Consider the following 21,145-nt stretch of genomic DNA (forward strand, 5'->3'; position numbering starts at 1 on the left):
CACACACACACACACACACCTCCTCTCTCTCAAACAAACAAGCAAAAAAGAAAAAAGAAAGAAAAGAAAAAAGAAAAGAAAAAGCTGAGAAATTTACTAAAGGTCAACTAAAAATTATTGTATTCAGAATTCAAGCCCTAGAAGTCTTCCTCAAAGTGCCATTCACCCCACAATCACTACACCAAATTGCCCCTTTTTAAATGCAGTCTCACCTCATGGGTTCAGAATAGTCCACTTATGCATACTGAAAATAATTTGGGTTTCTTTGGACTATATATCAGATTCCTCGCTTGACTGCTTTGTCTCCAGCCATTTATGTTTCTGTTTTGGTGCTCGATGCAGTGCTATAGTGAATCTGGAGAGTCTTTCTTTTGCCTTCCAGATTGTCTTTGTATCTCACTTCAGCTCCCTGTGTGGCAGACATGTCTGTTCCTCTTTTATATCCATCTCAGAAAAACATGGTGATGTTAAACATCATTTTGATGCCTATGCATTGGGGAAGTTCGTAGAATTTTCTCAAGAAATTGTCCTTCCATGTGATATTTGGTATCAGTTGCTCATAATTTTGATAAAATTTCACAAGACATGCATAACTATGGAAGGTTGAATTCACAAATTTATAAATGTTTAGGGGACCTTATTGTTTAAAGATCTGAAGTAATGGATTGCTCATGGTGTTCTGATAGAAGGAGATATTGACATGTCCAGAACTTTTCTTGTCCTACCAGTAGATGCCCTGGAAGAGGACAGTCCATACTTCTTATCCTCCTATGAATGTTGCAGGGAATAGGCAATATTGTATGTTTGATCCCATGCAGTAACCTTAATGTAGGTAACATTTTGGAATTACTCTGCAAATAATCATGTATCTTATTTTGGGAGACTTCCAGTTGAACACTAGAATTTCAAATTTCATTATCTTTATGCAATACCAAAATTGAATCTGAAAACTTAACAAATGAATATCTGTATGGAAAAAAATGGTAATCTGTATTTTCTGGAGCATATTTTGTGTTTGAAAGGACCAATAAATAATTCTCCCATTTTTATCCCTCTGCATGGATTCTGAATCTAGTGACAAATATTCATAGAAGACAGGCAGATGGAGGTAAAATAAACAAAAAAAAACCCAAATTTCTCCTACTAGTAATTAAAATGGGGCTGTAGAATAGGGTTGGGAAGGTGAGACTCAAATCGCTTTGATGGCACTCCTGTGCACCTACCTGACTCCCACCTTCCGGTAAGATTTTGAGACATTTCATTCAGATCAAGTTCAGGGTGCAGCACATGAAAAAGAGACTAGAACTTATTAATAAATGATTTTTAATGTACCCGATTTAGTCAGTTAAGAAATATGGAACAAACTTCTCTGAGAGGTAGAGTGAGTACGAGATGGGACAAAAAGGAGAGTGTAGATTTATATAGAAAACATGAGTTGAGGAAATGTGATTCTTCCTACCACAAAAACTAGTTATTGTAATTTATCTAGCAAATAAACACATGCATAATTTTTGTTAAGGCCTCCTGAATCCATGAACATCCCACTCCTACTCCTACTGCTATAACTGTATAACAATGGTCTATTTTATGTGTCACGTTGGCTATTGTATAGTACCCAGATATTTGTCTAGATGTTGCTGTGAAGGTACCTTTTAGATGTGACTGACACTGAGATTAGTAGACTTTGGGTAAATCAGCTCATGCTTTGTAATGTGGATGGGCTTCATTCAATCAGATAAGGCTTTAGGAGAAAGGACTGAGGTCCCTCAAGGAAGAAGAGATTCTGCCACCAGGCTGACTCTGATTCAAGACTGAAACATCAACTCTTCTCTGTTTCTTCAGCCTGCTGGCCTGCTTTGCCAGTTTTTGCCTTGAAAGACCCCAGAATTTCATCAGTTACTACCTTTAAGTAAATCTATCGATCCTTTCTGGCTATCTCTCTGTCTGTCCAACCATCCATTGACCCATCCATCCATCTTAAGGGGTCTGTTTCTCTGGAGAACCCTGACTGAAACAGGTTCATAAGGGTTGTAAGGATCTTTCCCATGCCAGATTATTGGTTATTTATTATATACATCTAGAATCTAACTCTTTCTTTACTAGTATATATTATACATTTTTTAAGGAGTGGGGATTTTGTTTTATTTGTATCCTTTGTAGGGTTTAGCTGTCTGTGATCATATTAAGATTGATGTCTTACTCTTTGAAATTGTACATCGAATATTATAGAATAAATATTTAGCAGGAAATGTATGATTAAGCATGATGCATAAAATTAACACACGGAGTATTAGGGCTTTCAGTTCATAACACTCAGTTGAGTAGTACATGGGGATGGAGTGGTGTCTAGGTTCCAAGTCAATTACTGGTAATTGTTGTCAAAAACTCTTACAGATGTAGAATTTTTTGTGTGTCTGAGGTATGCACATGTCCTGATGGACACAAAATACACTACTTTTTTCATTGTATATGACTTAAATTTTTTTTTCCCCATTATGCCCTACACTTTACTACTTCTTTACTTCCTCCCCACTTCTATTATTTGACCCCAGCATGTATCTGAATGTTCATATATCCTTCAGTGTTTGGGTAAAATACTACTTCTGTCATGAAGTCTTCCTCAAATTTCCCTAGCTGAAAATCACCTCTACTGTCTCCATTTCTCTTTATCTGTACGTTTCCTAAGTTTTATTAATTTCTAGTTTTTTATTTTTTGTATATAGTATATTCATAACAGGAAGGCTCTATTTTCATCTTTGTAAACCCAGAACAATATAGAAGTAACTTAATCACTGAAAAATATTTTTAAAAAGTTAATCGGTGAATGCACATGATGTTATGTTCTTTTGAAAATCTACATTTAGAGTCATAAAAATAAGAGCCCAAAGGGTTGGTAACAGAACCCAGGATTCATGTCTACTTTTTGATTCTCTCTCAGTATATTTCTGGATGATTTCAATGATTTATCATGACATATCCTCTTTGTTCCTTATCTCTTTTTCTAGTTGAAAAATAGAATAGCACCAAGCTTTATACTTAACCATATTGTGATAGTATTAAGAATTGGTGTTTTTATAATAACTGAGCAAAGTGGAGCAGCTACCTATGAACTTTTACCACTAAAGCTATTTGTACTGTGGATTAGCTATGCCTGTACCTTTTGTCTACATGTCTGTAGCCTTCACATCTAATATATTGATAACCATTATTTGGCCCAGTATACTACTATTTTGACCACGGGAATAGATGGTTTAGGGAGAGATTAATGCCAAGGTGTGAAGACCAGATCAGGATCAAACAAACTTCATGATGAAATTATACACCTACATTAGTTATGTAGGTCTGCATTTTGTGTGAAGTTTCTTCCATTACTAGGACAATAGTATTGAAAACTAGTACTTTTAATTGTGAGACACAGTGCATAACTGCAAGTCTGACCATGTGGTAAGAAGACTACAAGACATATACTTTCATCAATTATGCTTTGATTTGATTGAGTTAAAAATAAAATGACTCACTTCTTCGCCTTTATTCTTGAATGCTGTTTTCTCAGCTAACTTGCAAGGAAAAAAGTAAGTCTCATAATGTACATTGGATCTCAAATGTTAAATGTACTGTGCCTTATTTCAAATTGTTTATCCTAGAAGCTATTGTACTTGTCCTGAGTGAATGGACATTCCTTTTCATGTTTTTTTTTTAACTTATTTATTATCCAGTTAATTATAGCTTCTAAATAAGAACATGAAGAACAATAACACAGTTTGATCACTTTCTGGAAGTTATACTAATACAAATGAGTAAACGAAATTGGATTTTTCGATTACATATAAAGTAGCAGAAACTTTAATGACCTTCTTATCTCAGTGAGGCACTTATTAAGGATTAGCAGTTTAAAAGAGCTTGAAAGTATTAGCATCTGCAACGGGTTTAGGAAGGTTGGATTATCAAGACATATGCTCTGTATCTTTCTCTTCTTGGTCCTCGCTTGAGGGAATAATTATGAGTAGAAAAATTTTCCCATTTCCCCCAAGACTCTCTGCTGGGAGAGTTTACTCTTTAGAAATCATAACTCTTTCAATGGCAATTAGCAGTTTTATCAACAGGTATTCTAAAGAAGATCCTGTCAGCTGCTAAGCAGGATTTTCAGCTGCTTGCTAAATCCCACCCCTAGACATGTTAGTTCTCAAGTGCAGCCTTTAATGCCCTGTTAGTTAGGAATACTGCAGCCAAGTATATATCAGGTAGCACGATGTCCCCTTTACCAACCAATGTTGGAGCTTTGCGAAGCCATAGTCCTGGCAGGAATGTAAGCCTTATCCGTTATCTTAAGCAGTTTATACTGTTTGATTCCATCCAAAAATACAAAATAATTCTGGCACATAATGTTATTAAATACTCTTTTTCGGATCCACCAGAGAAGAGACATGAGCATTCTTCTATTTGCATTTGCTATTAAAACCAGAAACCGTGTCATTAACACAAGTTACACTGTTAGACTCTGAGTGGTTAATTATTTGTGTCAGTCGAAGAGGCTGCTTCGATAAATCATAATTTATTCTAAAGAAAAGACATCTGGCCTGAGAAGCAGGAGGTCAGAATAGGGGTTAAAGATAACTGTAGTAAAGCTGGCCAAGGATTTTCCACAAGATTTAGGGAGAAAGTACCACTGATATTGTCTGGAAGGACCCATTTTCGCCGCCTACCCTCAATAATGCATGCCTAATCCATTCATATTCCTTAGTGAGATGATTAAGCATCTACAGAGTAAATATACTTCAGTATTATGTATTATGAGATATGTCTTGCATTACAACTCAGCTTGAGTTGTGAACATCAGCAAGTTTGTGGCTATGGAAGGTACTTGGTTGCAAAAGAAACTTCAGCCTATATTCCACAGTATAATTTGATCCCATGCCATTCCATACTCAGTTGGAAAAAACTAAATCTCAGTCATCCCTCCCTCTCTAAATTTCTCTGGCAACCTCATGGCAATCAAAACTATCTGAAGGGGAGATCATGATGTGAGTGTTTTTGTGCCTAAGGACTTCAAATCTTCACATCCATGCAAAACAATTGACTGGCTAGATGCTAGATGATACTAGACGCTAAATATATGGGTAGAGTATTGAATGATCACATATTACATCATTATATGGACAAATTATCCTGAGTAATTTATCTATATTTCTTAACCCCTTTATAAAGGACATTTCAACTGTGTAATGTTTAGGCCTCTGTTGGCCTAAATTTTAAATACAATAAGACCTTGCATTGCAAGTAACTTGTTCTGTGAGTGTTCTGCAAGACAAGAAAACATTTCTAACAAAGTTTAACTTGACAAACGAGCGATGTCCTGCAATACGAGTGGTACGTGATGTCAAACATCACAGGATCACAACTGATCCAATGGCTCTTGAAATTTGCTTTGATATACAGGTGCTTTGGATTATCAGCATGCTTCCAGAATGAATATGCTCACAAACCAAGGTTTTATTTTAACTATTAATATGTACGTGCCTTCCCCAAAATGCAACACTGTTCATCTAAAATAGATAAGATGATGGTGGTTAAGGTGGTTAAGGGTACAAACTTGTAGTAAGTAGTAAATAAGCCGTAGACGTCAAATGTACAATATAATTAATATAGACAATAATATACCATAATTATGTAATATGATAAATATTGCTACATTGGCAATCTTTGACAGTACAGAAATATATCAAAGTAACTTTAAGTATGCTGTATGCTGTATGCCTTCAAATCATACAATGATGGGGGCACCTGGGTGGCTCAGTCAGTTGAGCGTCTGACTTTGGCTTGGTTCATGATCTCGCAGTTTGTGAGCTTGAGCCTCGGGTAGGCCTCTGTGCTGGCAGCTCAGAGCCTGGAGCCTGCTTGGGATTCTGTGTCTCCCTCCTTCTCTCTCTGCCCCTCCCCCGCTCATGCTCTGTCTCTCTCTCTCTCTCTCTCTCTCTCTCTCTCTCTCTCTGTCAAAAATAAATAAACATTAAAAAAATTTTAAATTATACAATGTTACATGTCAAATTTATTCAATAAATAAAAATAAAATGCCAAAATACTTAAAATAAGGTTTTCCTTTCTATTCTATATTCCTTATCTATTCTATTTCCTCTATATTCTAGTCAAGTAAATTATACTTATAAATATTCTGCTGGGAATTAGGATTTGATACAACTTTCCTAATAACAAGTTAACTCCTAGTCTGTGTACTTATTATTCTCTCTACCTTTTTAAAAAATCTTCATCCAATTGGTCAAACTCCTAATTACACTTCTCTTTCTTACACTAAACATGTCCGTCCATGTAAATTGGCCAATTGCTAGCCTTACATCTAGAGTGAGCAACCAATCTCTCCCACAACAAGTAATTCATATACTATTTCATATTTTTCAATTTACTCTTTTCTGTCCCTCTTAATATCAAAGTTGTACACATACATAATCACTTTCCTCCACAGCATCGATAATTACCGCATTCTTATTCATTAATTTTATCAAATCAATTTTCGTGCTTATAATATGGCAGACATTTTGTCAGGATACAAAGGTAGGTAATACCTAATCACTTCCTCCAGGGTTCTCTCATAACCCTGTAATTTCTTATCTACAGTCGCTGATAATGGGCACAGCCTGTGCTCTAATATCAGCACCCATCAGGCTCCACTATGACCGCCATTATGTATGGTTGTCGTGGATGTGGATTTTGGATTCAGCCTGTGGTGATTCAGTCTCCCTATCATTTACTTATTACCTCTGTGATGTGGGGAGAATTATTTTACTTCTATATTGCTCAGTAAATGCGACTTAAAAATAAAGGTTATAGCAGTACCTATTTCACAGGGTTGCAGTAAGGATTTAATGACATGATACATACAAAACTCAACATACAGTGCTTGGCATGTTAAAAGCGCTTAATAAGGGTGTGTGTGTGTGCTTTGAAAATTTTGAGAACAGCAGATCTAAATAATTGTAATTAATTTTTTGGACAAAAGAAAATGTAAGGGATTTTAGGTAATTTGGTATTTGCATCTTGATTTTGTATTTATTTGTGATTTTTTTAACCGATGCTCCATGTGAATGTCACAAAAATTGATACAATTGTTGACATTAAGGTAATTTGCTTTTATATTAAATGACTATATACTACATATTATAAAATCTTGAATAAAATTTACAAAACAATTATGAAGCCGCACTAGGAAGCAGTTATTACTAGAAATCTTGGACTTTATCTTATATGACTCAGGCAAATAATTAAAAATGAAAATTAAGGTAATGGCATATTTTTTATTTGAAAACACTGAGTTTCAGTGCTATTCACTTACAGAAATTTTATAATGTAAAAATGAAAACATCTAAAAAAAAGTCTAAGTAGTGACTTTACTATATTATAAGTTGTTACCTTTCTTTTTATCTTTCAGGAATACACAATAGATATAATTTTTGCCCAAACCTGGTTTGATAGTCGTTTAAAATTCAATAGTACCATGAAAGTGCTTATGCTTAACAGTAATATGGTAGGAAAAATTTGGATTCCTGACACTTTCTTCAGAAACTCAAGAAAATCTGATGCACATTGGATAACGACTCCTAATCGTCTGCTTCGAATTTGGAATGATGGACGAGTTTTATATACTTTAAGGTAATACTGTTTTAAAAAATATAGCTGCTTTAATTTATTTTCCATACTAATATTTGGTCAAGTCATAAATTTTCCTTTTTCAGTATTACAAAGAAAGAAATATGGAGTTCCTTTCATACACTAAAATCTAAAATAGCGGTATACTTCGGAAACTTTTTTTAAAGCTCAGAGTAACTAGCATATGAAAGGAATGAAAAGCAAACAAGAAAAATCTCTTGATACCTCCCTCCTTCCCTCCCCAACTCTGCAACACAAGAGGGTGTGGTGTGAGCATTATGTGTTTTAACCTATGGTGCAAATAGTTGAGATTTTCTCTAGGAGCCCAATCTACTATAAAATTTTCAATAATGTAATAAAACATCCTTAAGAAAGGATTAAATGAAGGTTGATGTGTATAAGATTCTAGTTTATTTAATTCGTTGTCTTGAACATATCTTAACATATCTTATCAAGGATCACCCTAATCTTAAGAATCATCCTTAGTGAAAAGATGTTCATGAAAACTTAAGAGAAAACAATCACCTTACATAACCATGTATACTCAGTTAATTGTGTGTGTGAGTGTGTGTGTGTGTGTGTGTGTGCAATGTGTTTTTGTGATCCTGAAGTATAAAGTTTTAACTGTAAGCAGATTTACTGAAATGTATATAGTGGTAGCTTAATTGGCTGGAAAGGAAAATGTTAGAATTTTCATACTCACTTATGAATGTTACAATATTAACATTTAAAACTTTGAAGTATTATAATTATTATTATTTTCTAATATATCACAGACTGCTATTACAGGCCAAAATCATTCTTGAATATTAGACAAAGGATTTTTAATGCTGGAAATTATTATTTAATATTTATTTTTTCATTTAAATAGATTGACAATTAATGCAGAATGTTATCTTCAGCTTCATAACTTTCCTATGGATGAACATTCCTGTCCGCTGGAATTTTCAAGCTGTAAGTGACAAAATGCATGATAAGTTCATAGAATTTTAGCCTCAGACCTGTTTATTTAAAAATGTAAAATAAAGTGAGATAAATGCAATTTATATAATTTTCTGAGGTGGGGATTATATTCTTCTCTCAGATAAAATAATTACAAATGACATATTTGTTTCTGGCTTTTAAATTAAAAAGTGACAATGAATGCATAGTAAATGTATATTTTATTATTTCATTCCTTACAAATTTTGGTTTTATCCCAGTGCCTTTTCCTATTTTGATTAAATAAAGTAGTCCTGAAGATAGTGTTCAAATGTTTTAATACTCCCATGAATAAAATGTTGATTCAAATTTTATTCGTCTCCCTGAGGCAAGATTTAACTTTATTACATTGGATTTTAAAATATGTTTCAAAGATTGGTTTGGTGAATAATATTTACTACATGAATACTAAATCTTTGAGACTTTGAGTTGGAAAAGCCAAGGTAGAAATAAGTTTATTTTATTTGAAAGAAATATTGAAATACAGAGAAATGATTAGAACCAAGTAATTTTGATATAAAATATTTTATTTCAAGAAAATAATTGTTACCTTTCTATATGAATATCAATTCTATTTCATAATTACTGACATATTTACATATATATCTTATAAAAGGTTTTTCTAGACAATATATAAATGAGTAAGTCTTAAAAACATGTAAAATGATTTTAAGAAATATAATTGCCTATATCCACAAATTGTCTAGTGCTATTTTCCTTCTATTGAAATTTGACTTCTTTGTATATTACATACTAAAATCTATTCACACTACATTTTATGTATTCACAAGTATTATCCTGCTTCTTCACTCACAAAAATCCCCAAATATCTCTTGTTGCTTTTATTGAATTTTCTTGACTTTTCTTAATGATTTGTGTCATATTAAAATATCCTTTTAAAGTTATAATCTATCTCACTGTTTTGATTTTCTAACATTAACTTCTTAATGAATAAAATGGCCAAATCAATACCATAGACTTGATGAATACAACATTCAAAGAATAGTTGATATGAAAATATTTGAAAATGTAGCAATTATTGTACTTGCCTCTGGATACCATGACTACATCTTTGGTGTGATATCTCTTTGACTATGATTTGGAAATTAATTGTTGGAAATTAATACTCTATCCTTGTGAATTCAATTGGTTGTCACCTACATAAACATAATGATCACAGCTAACTTTTTTCAGGTATTCCATATCGATCCAGTAGAGAATTAAGTTTTCTATTCCTAATGTTTTACAACAAATATATTCAAAATATTTCAATATATCCCCATTTCAATAGTCAATATCATGAAATTTAGAGTAATTAAGTAATGAGCTCACTGTTTTTATTTCTACCCACACTCCTATATACTATATTGGATCAACAATGATAATTAAAAAAATAGAGATTATGGAAAAGCAAGATGGTTAGAGCCTATCGAACAAGACAGAACGTGAAAAAAGAAAAGAGAAAACAGATTTTTAAAACAAGTTAGTAGAGAGATGACAGCTATTTTATCATGGCTGATGAAGAGATCCTGGTACAAAATGATATAATGTTCTGGAAATTTTTAAGGTTGATAGTGGATTCTGTTCTTATAATATGGTAGACCAACTCTTCTGTTGAAAACAATTTAAAACTTACATTATTAAAAACATTTTCAAAAACATGTGAGTAATCACCAGGAAAGAATTGAAGCAATAAAAATGAAACCAAAAAGTTGAGCTTTGAATTTGACAGATTTGTGGATTAGAGATCTATTAGAACATAATTTGTACATACAGCTGGGTTACAAAGGCTGGGAGCTTAGGGTAACATGAATAACCTCCCCTTCCCCCACATACACTCTCTCTCTCTCTCTCTTTCTCTCTCTCTCTCTCTCTCTCTCACACACACACACACACACACACAACCACTAAAGGCTAAAAGAACAGTTGCCTCTGCAATCAGCATACTAGGGGTGAAATAACTCCTTGAGAGGATGTAATTGCAGACCCACCCTCACATGAATTTTCAGCCTGAATTTCCTTCACTCGATTACTTTAAAAAGCCCTTGTGGATTTTCCTGACCTGTGTCAGACACAAAAATTTTTTGAAAGAATGCACATCCATGTTAGGCAACTACATTTCAACACAAGTAACTAACAAAAATCTAGTGTTCAGAGTATGTAGATAACAGACTAAAAAAAGGGGGGGGGGAGAAAATCCAATAAAAGAACAGGTAATAGAACAAGCAGTTCTCCAAAGTAGAAACCCAAGAATCTAATATGAAAAAATTACTAAGTTTCATTCATAATAAGGAAAATGTGAAATAAAATATACTTAGAGACCAGTAAAAATAGGCTGTCCACATCAAGTTAAATGAGACTGTGGATCCACGTGTATTTTCACACACTGGCTGGTGAGAGAATATATGGTATGCTCTCTATGAATAGAAGATTGTCACTGTTTCATAAAGTGGAAATTCTATGCCATCCATGACCTAGCTCTTCCATACATAGATATATGTCCCAGAGAAATTTTGTGTATATGTATTTTGTGAGGCATGCATGGTAATGGTACAAACAACACTGTTAGTAATAGTCAACAAGAAACATTATAAGCATCTACAAGAGCAAAATGGATAAGTAAATTTCAGTACATCTTTACAATGGAAGAAATTTACTAAAGCTACGTACATTGGCCTGGATGACTATTATAAATATCATATCAAAACAAGTAAAATATAAAGTAATGCATCTAGTATGGCACCAATCAAGTAGAGTTGAAAAAGAACCTAAAATAAGCTATATGTTTCAGAAATGCATATCAGAACATCTATTTTCTGATTTCAGAAATTAGGTTAGTGGTTACATTTAGTTGGGTGAGGGACTACTACATTGGGATGGGGACATGAATTTCCCTAAGAAACTAGCATGATTCTGTTTTTTGATTTAAGTGGAGTGGCATGGATTATCATTATTGGATCATTATATGGTTATTTTTAAACTATACACATATATTTTATGCTGTATTTTCTATATTTGACATATCCTATCATACAAAAATGAGTTTCAAAGAACTTGTCTTTGAATAATGGTATTGCAACAGTAACAGATTTGGATCTTGCTAAACTCTATATGTTTATTTTAATTTTTTTATCTAGATGGGTACCCTAAAAATGAAATTGAGTATAAGTGGAAAAAACCTTCTGTAGAGGTGGCTGATCCTAAATACTGGAGATTATATCAGTTTGCATTTGTAGGGTTACGGAACTCAACTGAAATTTCTCACACCATCTCTGGTAAGGAAACACCAATCAGTGAATGATGCTAGCATCAAACGGCTTTGTATTTAAATCTATTAGTTCAAACCTATGCTTTTATGTATTTTAATAGCAAAAATAAAACTTTTTTTTTCTTCTAGGGGATTATATTATTATGACAATTTTTTTTGACCTGAGCAGACGAATGGGATATTTCACTATTCAGACCTACATTCCGTGTATTCTGACAGTTGTTCTTTCTTGGGTATCTTTTTGGATCAATAAAGATGCAGTACCTGCAAGAACATCACTTGGTATGATATGTAATATTATGCTATCGTATCATAGGACTGTTGAAATATTTCAATGTGAAAAAGTTTGTAGTTGAATATATTCGAATATCCCTCTACATTACAATCAAGCAAAAATTTAAAAAATACTCCAGTGCAATACAATGTTGAAAGGAATATATGAAAAACAAGTAGTAAATTGGATCACAAAGAATTTAATTTCAGAAAATTTTATATTTTTCCTGCTCATGGAGTTCAAGGGAAGCATAAATACTCAGCAAGAATTAATAAGCGAAAACCACGCATAATTCCTGAATCTTCATTTGGTCAATATTTTCAATCACTTTTCATCAAGATTTTTATTCTTTTGCTGAATCATTGATAGCCAGCATTTATTGACTGATGTGTGTTTAGAAGGCTTCGGAATCTCCTGCTCTTACAATGGTGCTAATCAACAGCCAACTTTTCTAAAGGGCAAGTCGCTGAAAGGGACAAAAACTCCCAGGCTTCTGTAATCTATAAAATGTGTAATTAGTCTATGAATATTTTGAGAGTTGCCTGTACAATAACACTGATTAAAAGGGCAATTTGTGATTCATACTTGATAAAATAGACCTTTGGTTTCTTTCTTTAGCAGTCAATTGCAATAATCAAAATCATATAAGAAAATATGCCTAATTACTATACATTTGTTTAAAAGAAAATAACATCCATTTATGTATTGATATACAAAGATATCTTATTGATCAATTTCATTCCCAAGATCAGTGCAAAACATGATCATACTACTGAAAATTGTGTCTTAAAAAATATAAAGTTGGGATAGTCTATTTTCAACAAAGGAGGTTTTCATGTGGTTTCTATGATAGCTGGTGAATAACTACATTTAATAAATACAGTAAAATGCAAATCACACAAAACTGGCAAGATAAAGCCCGAGGCACCCAGCTCTGTATTTGAAAATTCAGTGCCTTTGAGAGTCTAAAGAGAGGTGTAGATATAGCCAGTGAATAAAATTTACTCATACCTGAGTTTCGTTTCCCTATTTAAACTAGTATTATAATTTCAAATTATTTTATGTCCTAAAGTAAGTAAAGTATTTCAGATTCTTTGTATGCTACCATGAGTTGTTTTAAGAAAATTGGAATGGGTTGTTTCTATTCTACTATTATATTTGTATAAAGCCAAAAAACATGCCATAGTTTCAGAAAGGGTATAGCCAATTGTGGAATTGTGTTGTTATGTGAATTCATAGTTTTAAGTTTTAACGTATCAACTATGAAGCCATAGCCAGATCTATCTTGAAGAATATCTCTTATAATTGTGGGCCCTATGTGTTTGGAGGACCAAGATTTTTCTTAAAACGAGTGTAGGTACATACATACATACATACGCACATAATTGAAGGACAATTTCCTGAGTTTATTTATGTCACATTTATCAAATGTTTTTTTTTTTTTTTTTTTTTTTTTTTTATGAAACAGGCAGTGTTTGGGGGGCTTTAGTGTTAACAGTGAACAGTAGTTATAAAATCCTCATGTTTATGGCATTTATGTTTTAGTGGGGTATGCAGGTAATGTACAAATATAAAAAGCATATAAGATCAGTGAGTAATAAAGGTTATGAAGAGAAAGCAAAATAAATATAAGAGTATGTCAGGGGATGTGCATAAATATGCCGTTTGCTATTTTGTGTTATGGAGTCAGGCCAGACTTGTTTGAGGAGGGAGCAGAGACCCAGTCAAGTGTGGGAGCTAACCTGGTGGATATCTGGTAGAACGATAATCCAGGCAGGGAGAACCACCAGGTCCTAAAGTGGGATCTTCTTTGCCATGCCATGCTTGAAGGCCCGAAAAAAAAAAAAAAAAAAAAGCAACAATGGCTACACTGACGGAGAGGTGGTAGAAAATGAGATTGGAGACATGCCAGTAGTTAGATCATATTTTTAACAGGTCATTTTACAGACTTTGGATTTTATTCGCAATGTGATGTGGAAGACTTGTAGGATTTTGAGCAAGGGAAACCAAGGAGGCAATATCAACGAATCTGCTTAATAACCCAAATATTTTTTTATTATTATGGATTCAAAGATATTTTATAGGAAATCCACTATCTTATTTTTATGTGAAAGACTGTGGTATTAATTACTAAATTAAAGACATACATATCTGAAAGCTAAGTCCTGTAGCTTTCATTGATTTATGAATACAAATGTAATAGTACTTTAGTCAAGTGAAATTTAATGCAGTCACTGATATTGAAATCAAAGTACACATTGTCTTTAAATTTTTTTTGAGTCAATTGGGACAAAAGTATGGAAGCCAGGAATACATTTGGAAATCTATCGTTTTCTGAGTGTGGCAATGTTGTGATTTGATAAGTTACCAGAAAAAAAGGTGTAAGGTGAGGAAGAGGAAAGACTTGTTTATTCGTGGTAATTGTTGAGCACTTCCTGTATGCCTAGCCTTAATAAATAGTTTTGGTTTAAAAATCATTGCAGCAAAATTGTCAGGAATAATAGGGTAAAAAAGAAATCTGTTATCATATTTGGATATTTTAACATTCTTTCTCACTCATGGTAGAACAATTACGTGGGAGAAAGATCAATGAAGATGTAAAAAATCTGAATGAAATTATCAACTACTTGACCTGATTAATATTCATAGAAGACTATCCCTAACTACAAAACATACCATACTTTCAAGTGCATATGGAAGTAAATTAAGAATTAATATACATAATATAGATAATAGTGGCCTTATCTATTTGGAAATTTTAAAATGACCTTTTAGATAACCCTTGGGTCAAAATGGAAATTAGAAAATATTTCAAACTAAATTTTAATAAGAATTTAACACATAAATATCTGTAGATGCAACTAAAGCATTGCTCAGAAAGGAAGTTATAGTTTTACAATGCTTATGTTAGAAAGGAAGATATAAAATCAATATTCTAAGTATTTACTTTAAGAACTAATAAATAAAATAAATACCTCATGTGTAAATTCATTATAAGTAGTAAGATATTACTGTGCCAGTTTTTTAGATGAAAGGCATAGAGACGTTAAGAAACTTCCTTAAGGTCACAGAACTAAAGGAAGAGTCAGAATTTGGGGCCATGTCTGGTGGACATAGAATGAGAATTGTAGCGGTTTAGGTAAGAAGAGATATGGTATGTGCAGCTGTGAGTTAAGGGTGCCAAGATAAGCTGTGGTAAGAACCACAAGAAAGCCATAACTAAAAACAAACAGATACTCCCAGAGATACATACACAGGGCTGGGGCCCAGGGTGACATCCCAATTTTATATGCTGAATTCTTCAAAATATGAAGATTTTCTCTGTGCTTTTTAGGTATTCCATTGACATAATCTTGCTCCTATTCTTTACTTAAACTTGAGATTAAAAAATAACTTTAATTCAAGTTATTGTATAAGAAAACACTGTACTAGTTTGGATTAATTTTAATTGTTTGTGACAGAAAACCGCAAATCTCTATAGCTTAAATTAGGTGTAAGAGGATTTGTTTCTCATGTGAGAAGCCCAGAGGTAGGTAGTGGAAGGGCGATTGCAGTGTGAGGGGCTCAGGCTCCTTCTAGTTTTTTGCTGTGTTGTGGATGATTTTAATTCTCATGATTATCTAATATTCTAAGATGGCTGCTGGTGCTCTAGCCATTGTATTCCTGCAGAAAGCTCTGAGGAAGAGGGAAAGATGGGCATTTCCTATCTCTTTAATGCCATCTTTTATTTTTATTGAAATACAATTGACAGTATATTCGTTCTAGAAGTCCAACATAATGATTCAATATTTGTGTATATTGCAGATCGATTACCACTGTAGGTCTGGTTAACATCCATCATTACACAGTTACAAAATGTATTTTCTTGTGATGAAAAATTTTTTTAAGTTTATTTATTTTGAGAGAGAGAGAGAGAGAGAGAGAGCAGAGGAGGAGCAGAGAGGAGGGAAAGAATCCTCTAAGTAGGCTCCAAGGTGTCAGCATGGCCAGACCTCACAAATCGTGAGCTGAAATCGAACGTGAGTTGCTTAACTGACTGAGCCATCCAGGTGCCCCTGTGATGAGAACTTTTAAGATCTACTCTCAGCAACTTTTAGATATACAACACAGTATTATTAACTATAATCACCATGCTTTATATTACATCTCCATGACTTACTTTATACCTGGAAATTTGACATTTTTGACTCCCTTTTTGCATTTTTAATGCCATCCATTGGCCATTGTTTACACCCTTGACTTCTCCTCAGCTGTGTCCACACATAACTGAGAGAAGGGGGCAAAGAAGTTCTTCCAGGCAGCCACATGCCAGCTAAAACTTGGAGAATTTATTGCTGTGGAGGAATGGAAGAATGAGTACAGGGAGTCAGATATCTGCAGTCCACAAATTTAGATGAGGAAAACTCATACAGACACATGGGTCTCCTGGGTGGCTCAGTCAGCTAAGCATCTGACTCTTGATTTCTGCTCATCGTAAAATCATGGTTCCTGAGATCGAGTCCCACGTGGCGTTCTGCACTGACAGCACAAAGCCCACTTGGGATTCTCTCTCTTTTTCTCTCTCTCTGTCCCTCTCTCACTCACTGTCTCACTACAAAATAAATAAATAAGCTTAAAAAGAAAAATAAAATTCATACAGACACAAAGAGCACATTGAACATAATGTAGCTATGGTTACCAGTAATTTTTTGTGTAAATCAGGAGTAATCATATCCTTTTATTTCCATTGTTTGTGACTGCTTACAGCATTGCCAAATCAGATGGAAGAACTAAAATAGTCTGTTACTTTTTATCTCCTATTTTCCCCTCCCTCTGCAGGTATCACCACAGTCCTGACTATGACAACTCTGAGCACAATCGCCAGGAAGTCATTACCTAAGGTTTCTTATGTGACTGCGATGGACCTCTTTGTTTCTGTTTGTTTCATTTTTGTTTTTGCAGCCTTAATGGAATATGGCACTTTGCATTATTTTACCAGCAACAAAAAAGGAAAGACTACTAGAGACAGAAAGCAAAAAAATAAGAGCTCGGTATGTTATGAATATCTGTATTTTATAAACATCAACTTATTATAGTAGAGATGGTGTTCTGAATACTCATGTTATACTTGCTTAGACAAATATGGATTCTTGAAGTACCCAACAAAAGATAAATAACATTAAGATGACACCGGAGTACCTAACATGGACTACCAGGAAAGGTATATTAATAGTGCCCCTTAGAAAAGACTCTAAATCCCCTTGTAAAGGGTGGTTTCTTACATTGTGGATTTTCCCCATCTGGTAGATTTTTTGTACCTCCAAAATTATTTAAGATCTCTCTTTGATGTTATTTTGTGTTAGGATTTTCACTTCTAACAAAAGGTGGCCCACAAAATTACTTGATTTTTAGAGATAAAGAACCCTCTTTAATATTAGTATTCAGCTGTGTTTAAAAGTCAGGCTATGAAGTGTTTTTGATTCGCCTATATTTGTGCTCTCTTACTCCCCCTTCCCTATCATGTATCTACCCCAACATACATCACATCAAATTGATGTATTAGAAGTGGCTCTATTAATTTCAATATACTTAAGTATTGGATGACCAACTATAATCTATTATAATGGCAATTGTAACAACCTTCAAGTAATATCCAGCACTTACTGAGTATGCCAGGTATTTTATGTGCATGATTTCATTTATGTTCCTATGAGGACAAGTTCAGTGATTTGCAGAAGGACAGACAGACAGCCTTAGGAACTGAAGAATCCAAGACTCAAACCTAGGTCTTTTTTGGTGCCAGAGCTGAAGCTTGTAATCACTCCTTGGTGTTTCCTGTTCTTATAGGACTCAGAAAAGTCAACATCTGTTCCTCCAGTATTGACCAAAAAAAAAAAAAAAAAAAAGGCCACTTTTTTGCTGATTCCAGGAAATGTTTTTTTTTTTTTTTTTCAAAGCAGATTTGTTCCCAAATACCTAAATTAATGAGAACAGCTATCCTGAGTGGCAAGCTTGTAAGCCTACCATAGAGCATATATAATAAGTCAGGGAGTTTTCTGTATTATCTCCTAACTTAGCAAGTTCTAGGATTCAATGCTTTTCTCCCCTCCTCCCATTTTTCATTAATTTCTTTATCAAACTTTGACATCATTTTCAATTGTATTTTACTTTTCATATTACACTCCAAGGACCAAACCCTATGTGTATTTGCTTTCAGTTTCCCGCAATATTCCAAGAAAGTGGAGCACATTGATGGCAGTACACATTTGATAACCTACATTGCAGAATTAGTCTGTGACTTTCTCAATTTGACTTATTTTAGCTTACCCATAGGACATAATATAACCCCTGAATGGATAAACCATCAGGGAGCCATAATGTCAATGTTAATATCCATTTGCTAAATTTTTAGGTAAAGAAAAATGCAGGTTTTCTACCATTTTCCTTTAATCAAAGCCAGGCATCCTCTCTGGATTTTCCATTTCATCATTTACTCATCCATAGCTATGTTCAATGACCATTTTGAAAATTTTGCTTCTGGAAACTGAATAAAAGACAGGAAATCTATCTCACATAGATTCTCTAATTTCATTATAAAAATATACAATGTAGCGACTATTATTATATTATCAAAGACACTCAACCAAAAAGTGGCTACTCTACGACTATAGCAAATCAGTTTGGCTATCACATTCACTCAGTAAACTTAACCATTGGAGTGCAAATTTTAAAGTTATGATTTTTTAAAATAATTCATTCACCAAATATTTGTTAGGGATACCCATATCCTAGGCAATGTTCTAGAATTTAAGGGAAAAAAAATCTATACATTGGGTATTTAAAATTTAGCGTCAGGCCCAGGAGGCAAAATAATAAACATGAAAAAATAAGGAATAAAAATTAAATAAGAGATTTGAAGCACTAAATTTCAAACATTAAAAGTTAAATTGATATATATTGTTGACTACCTAGGTACAAAAAATATTTTTATTAGAGCTATCCAGAATAAAGTTCTGTAGTCTCTCCTTTCTGTTCAGTTATGTGATTTATGAGCTCTTTTAATAGTAAATGACATTTTGATTGAAAAACCAGGATCAGTAATCAAATCTGACTCCCTGCTTGGTTTTGTGTTCAACCATATGGTCTTGCTAATTGAGTAAATCAGATTGCACTTTCATGAAGAATAAACAGCTTTGCTTGTTGTCTTGAGTGCTCTACTTAATGGTTTTGTGGAGTCTGTTCTTTCTTCTGCCAGCCAGGACAAAAAATTGCATAACCTAGACCCAGAAGTCTTGAAGCATCTTGGCTTTACACCTTTTCAAATGTTTCTGTTGTTGTTGTTGTTGTTGTTGTTGTTATTGTTCTCATCTTCCTGTTTTTCTTTTCCTTCCTCTTGTTCTTCCTCCTCCTCTTCTTCCTCCCCCTCCCTCCTCCTCCTTCTCCCACTTCTCCTCCTTCTCCTTCCCCTTCTCTCTCTCTCTCTTCCTTCCATACCCCACTTTCTTTCATAAACTCAAAATTCTGAGTAGTTTAAAACATAGCATTTTCCCCTTTTGTTCTCTGAATGACTTACAGGAACAGTCAAGTCAGAACCAAAGACCTCGACTAGAGTCACTGAAAGGTCAACATGTCTATTATTAAGCGAAACCAAAATCCCCTTCTTGAGGTCTCTTTGCTTAACTGAGAATCTCAGATTATTTCAATTTATTTTAAAAAGCGATAATATTTGAATACAATAGATTTTTAGCTCCAATGACTCTCTTAAAAAAACAAATTAATAAAAATACTTTTTACCTTACTCTCCATGTGATATATTAGGCCTTTTCTCTATTTCCCTTCCTTTTTCTGTTCTCTCTCTCTCCCCCTCTCTCTCTCACTCTCTGTGTCTCCCCCTTTACCTCCCATCTTCCTTCCTTTCTTCTGCCCCCTGCTTCCGTCTTTCCATATCTATTTCTTTCCTCTTTATTTTTTTGTATTGTGAATATCATTGACATTTTAATTTGACCCATATTTCCATCCCATATAATACATATTATTGTGTTTTTACTCATACTCATTAAGAACATGCTTCAGGTGTGTTTATGTCAACATCTGTTTTTTTTTTAATCTAAGTTAAGAGTGTTGTAGCATGGAATCCAGACTCTACGAAACAGGTAAAGGTCATAGAAATACAATTGTAGTAAGTCATTCATTATTAACTAAAGAGTAGTTCGTGTTGAAACTAGAATATTCATCCCATAGATGATTAGAAATCTCAGAAAACCATGTTATACTTATATCAGGGGCCTGGTATACCCATCTGAGGAGAGACTTACTTATTTGTAATCTCTTAATTTGGTTAAAGTATGCAATCATGGAAATGTATTTCACCGATCATGGACAAGGCACTTTGGAGAGAAAAAACAATAGAATGTGTTCTTTGCTTTCATAGATCTTAAATGTAGTTATGGAAAAATATAATATACATGTAAACATAAGATAAAGTATAATACAAATTAAAAAAAATACGAAGATAATAAGAGAATTAGCTCAGAAGACGGGGTTCAAATACTTTTTCAGAAGCAGTGTTTTCTATAGTAAATATATATTAGCATATTTTAAAGGAAATGTTCATATTGAAATAGAGACAAGTACCATGAAGCCTGACCTATGTGGTTTATCCCTCGCATTGAGGAAATCCAGAAACACCAGGTGATGTGGTCTGTGAAACACTGACTTCAGCACACAGTGCTGAGAGGAGGTTATGTTAATGTGAGTCACGATGGAGTGGGTGGTTTCCTTTCATTTCAGGTGTAAATAACTCACTCAGAAAGTTGTAAAGTAATGCTTTCAAAGGGGATTTGACAGAGAAAAATTCATAGGAAGTGTGATGTCATCGAATTCGTTCTTTCAAGAGTAAGTTACAAAGTTCAGGAGAACAAATTAGGAAGAATATTTAAGATAGAGAAAGAACCACGTGAGCCAAGCTGAGTCTTACGTGAGAA

The 21,145-nt window shown here is 33.7% G+C and overlaps 1 protein-coding gene across 1 annotated transcript in view; it reads left to right on the forward strand.

Annotated features, from left to right (window-relative positions):
* The window catches only part of GABRG1 (gamma-aminobutyric acid type A receptor subunit gamma1), a 69,276-nt gene that overhangs the window by 38,809 nt on the left and 9,322 nt on the right, over nt 1-21,145 (forward strand). The window contains exons 4-8 of the mRNA XM_045474187.1: nt 7,442-7,662; nt 8,531-8,613; nt 11,778-11,915; nt 12,038-12,190; nt 17,001-17,212. Of these exons, the coding sequence (XP_045330143.1) occupies nt 7,442-7,662; nt 8,531-8,613; nt 11,778-11,915; nt 12,038-12,190; nt 17,001-17,212 (807 nt within the window). The remainder of the gene's footprint in view (nt 1-7,441; nt 7,663-8,530; nt 8,614-11,777; nt 11,916-12,037; nt 12,191-17,000; nt 17,213-21,145) is intronic.

Source organism: Leopardus geoffroyi, chromosome B1 (assembly GCF_018350155.1).
Source record: "Leopardus geoffroyi isolate Oge1 chromosome B1, O.geoffroyi_Oge1_pat1.0, whole genome shotgun sequence".
In the NCBI taxonomy this organism is placed as follows: domain Eukaryota; kingdom Metazoa; phylum Chordata; class Mammalia; order Carnivora; family Felidae; genus Leopardus; species Leopardus geoffroyi.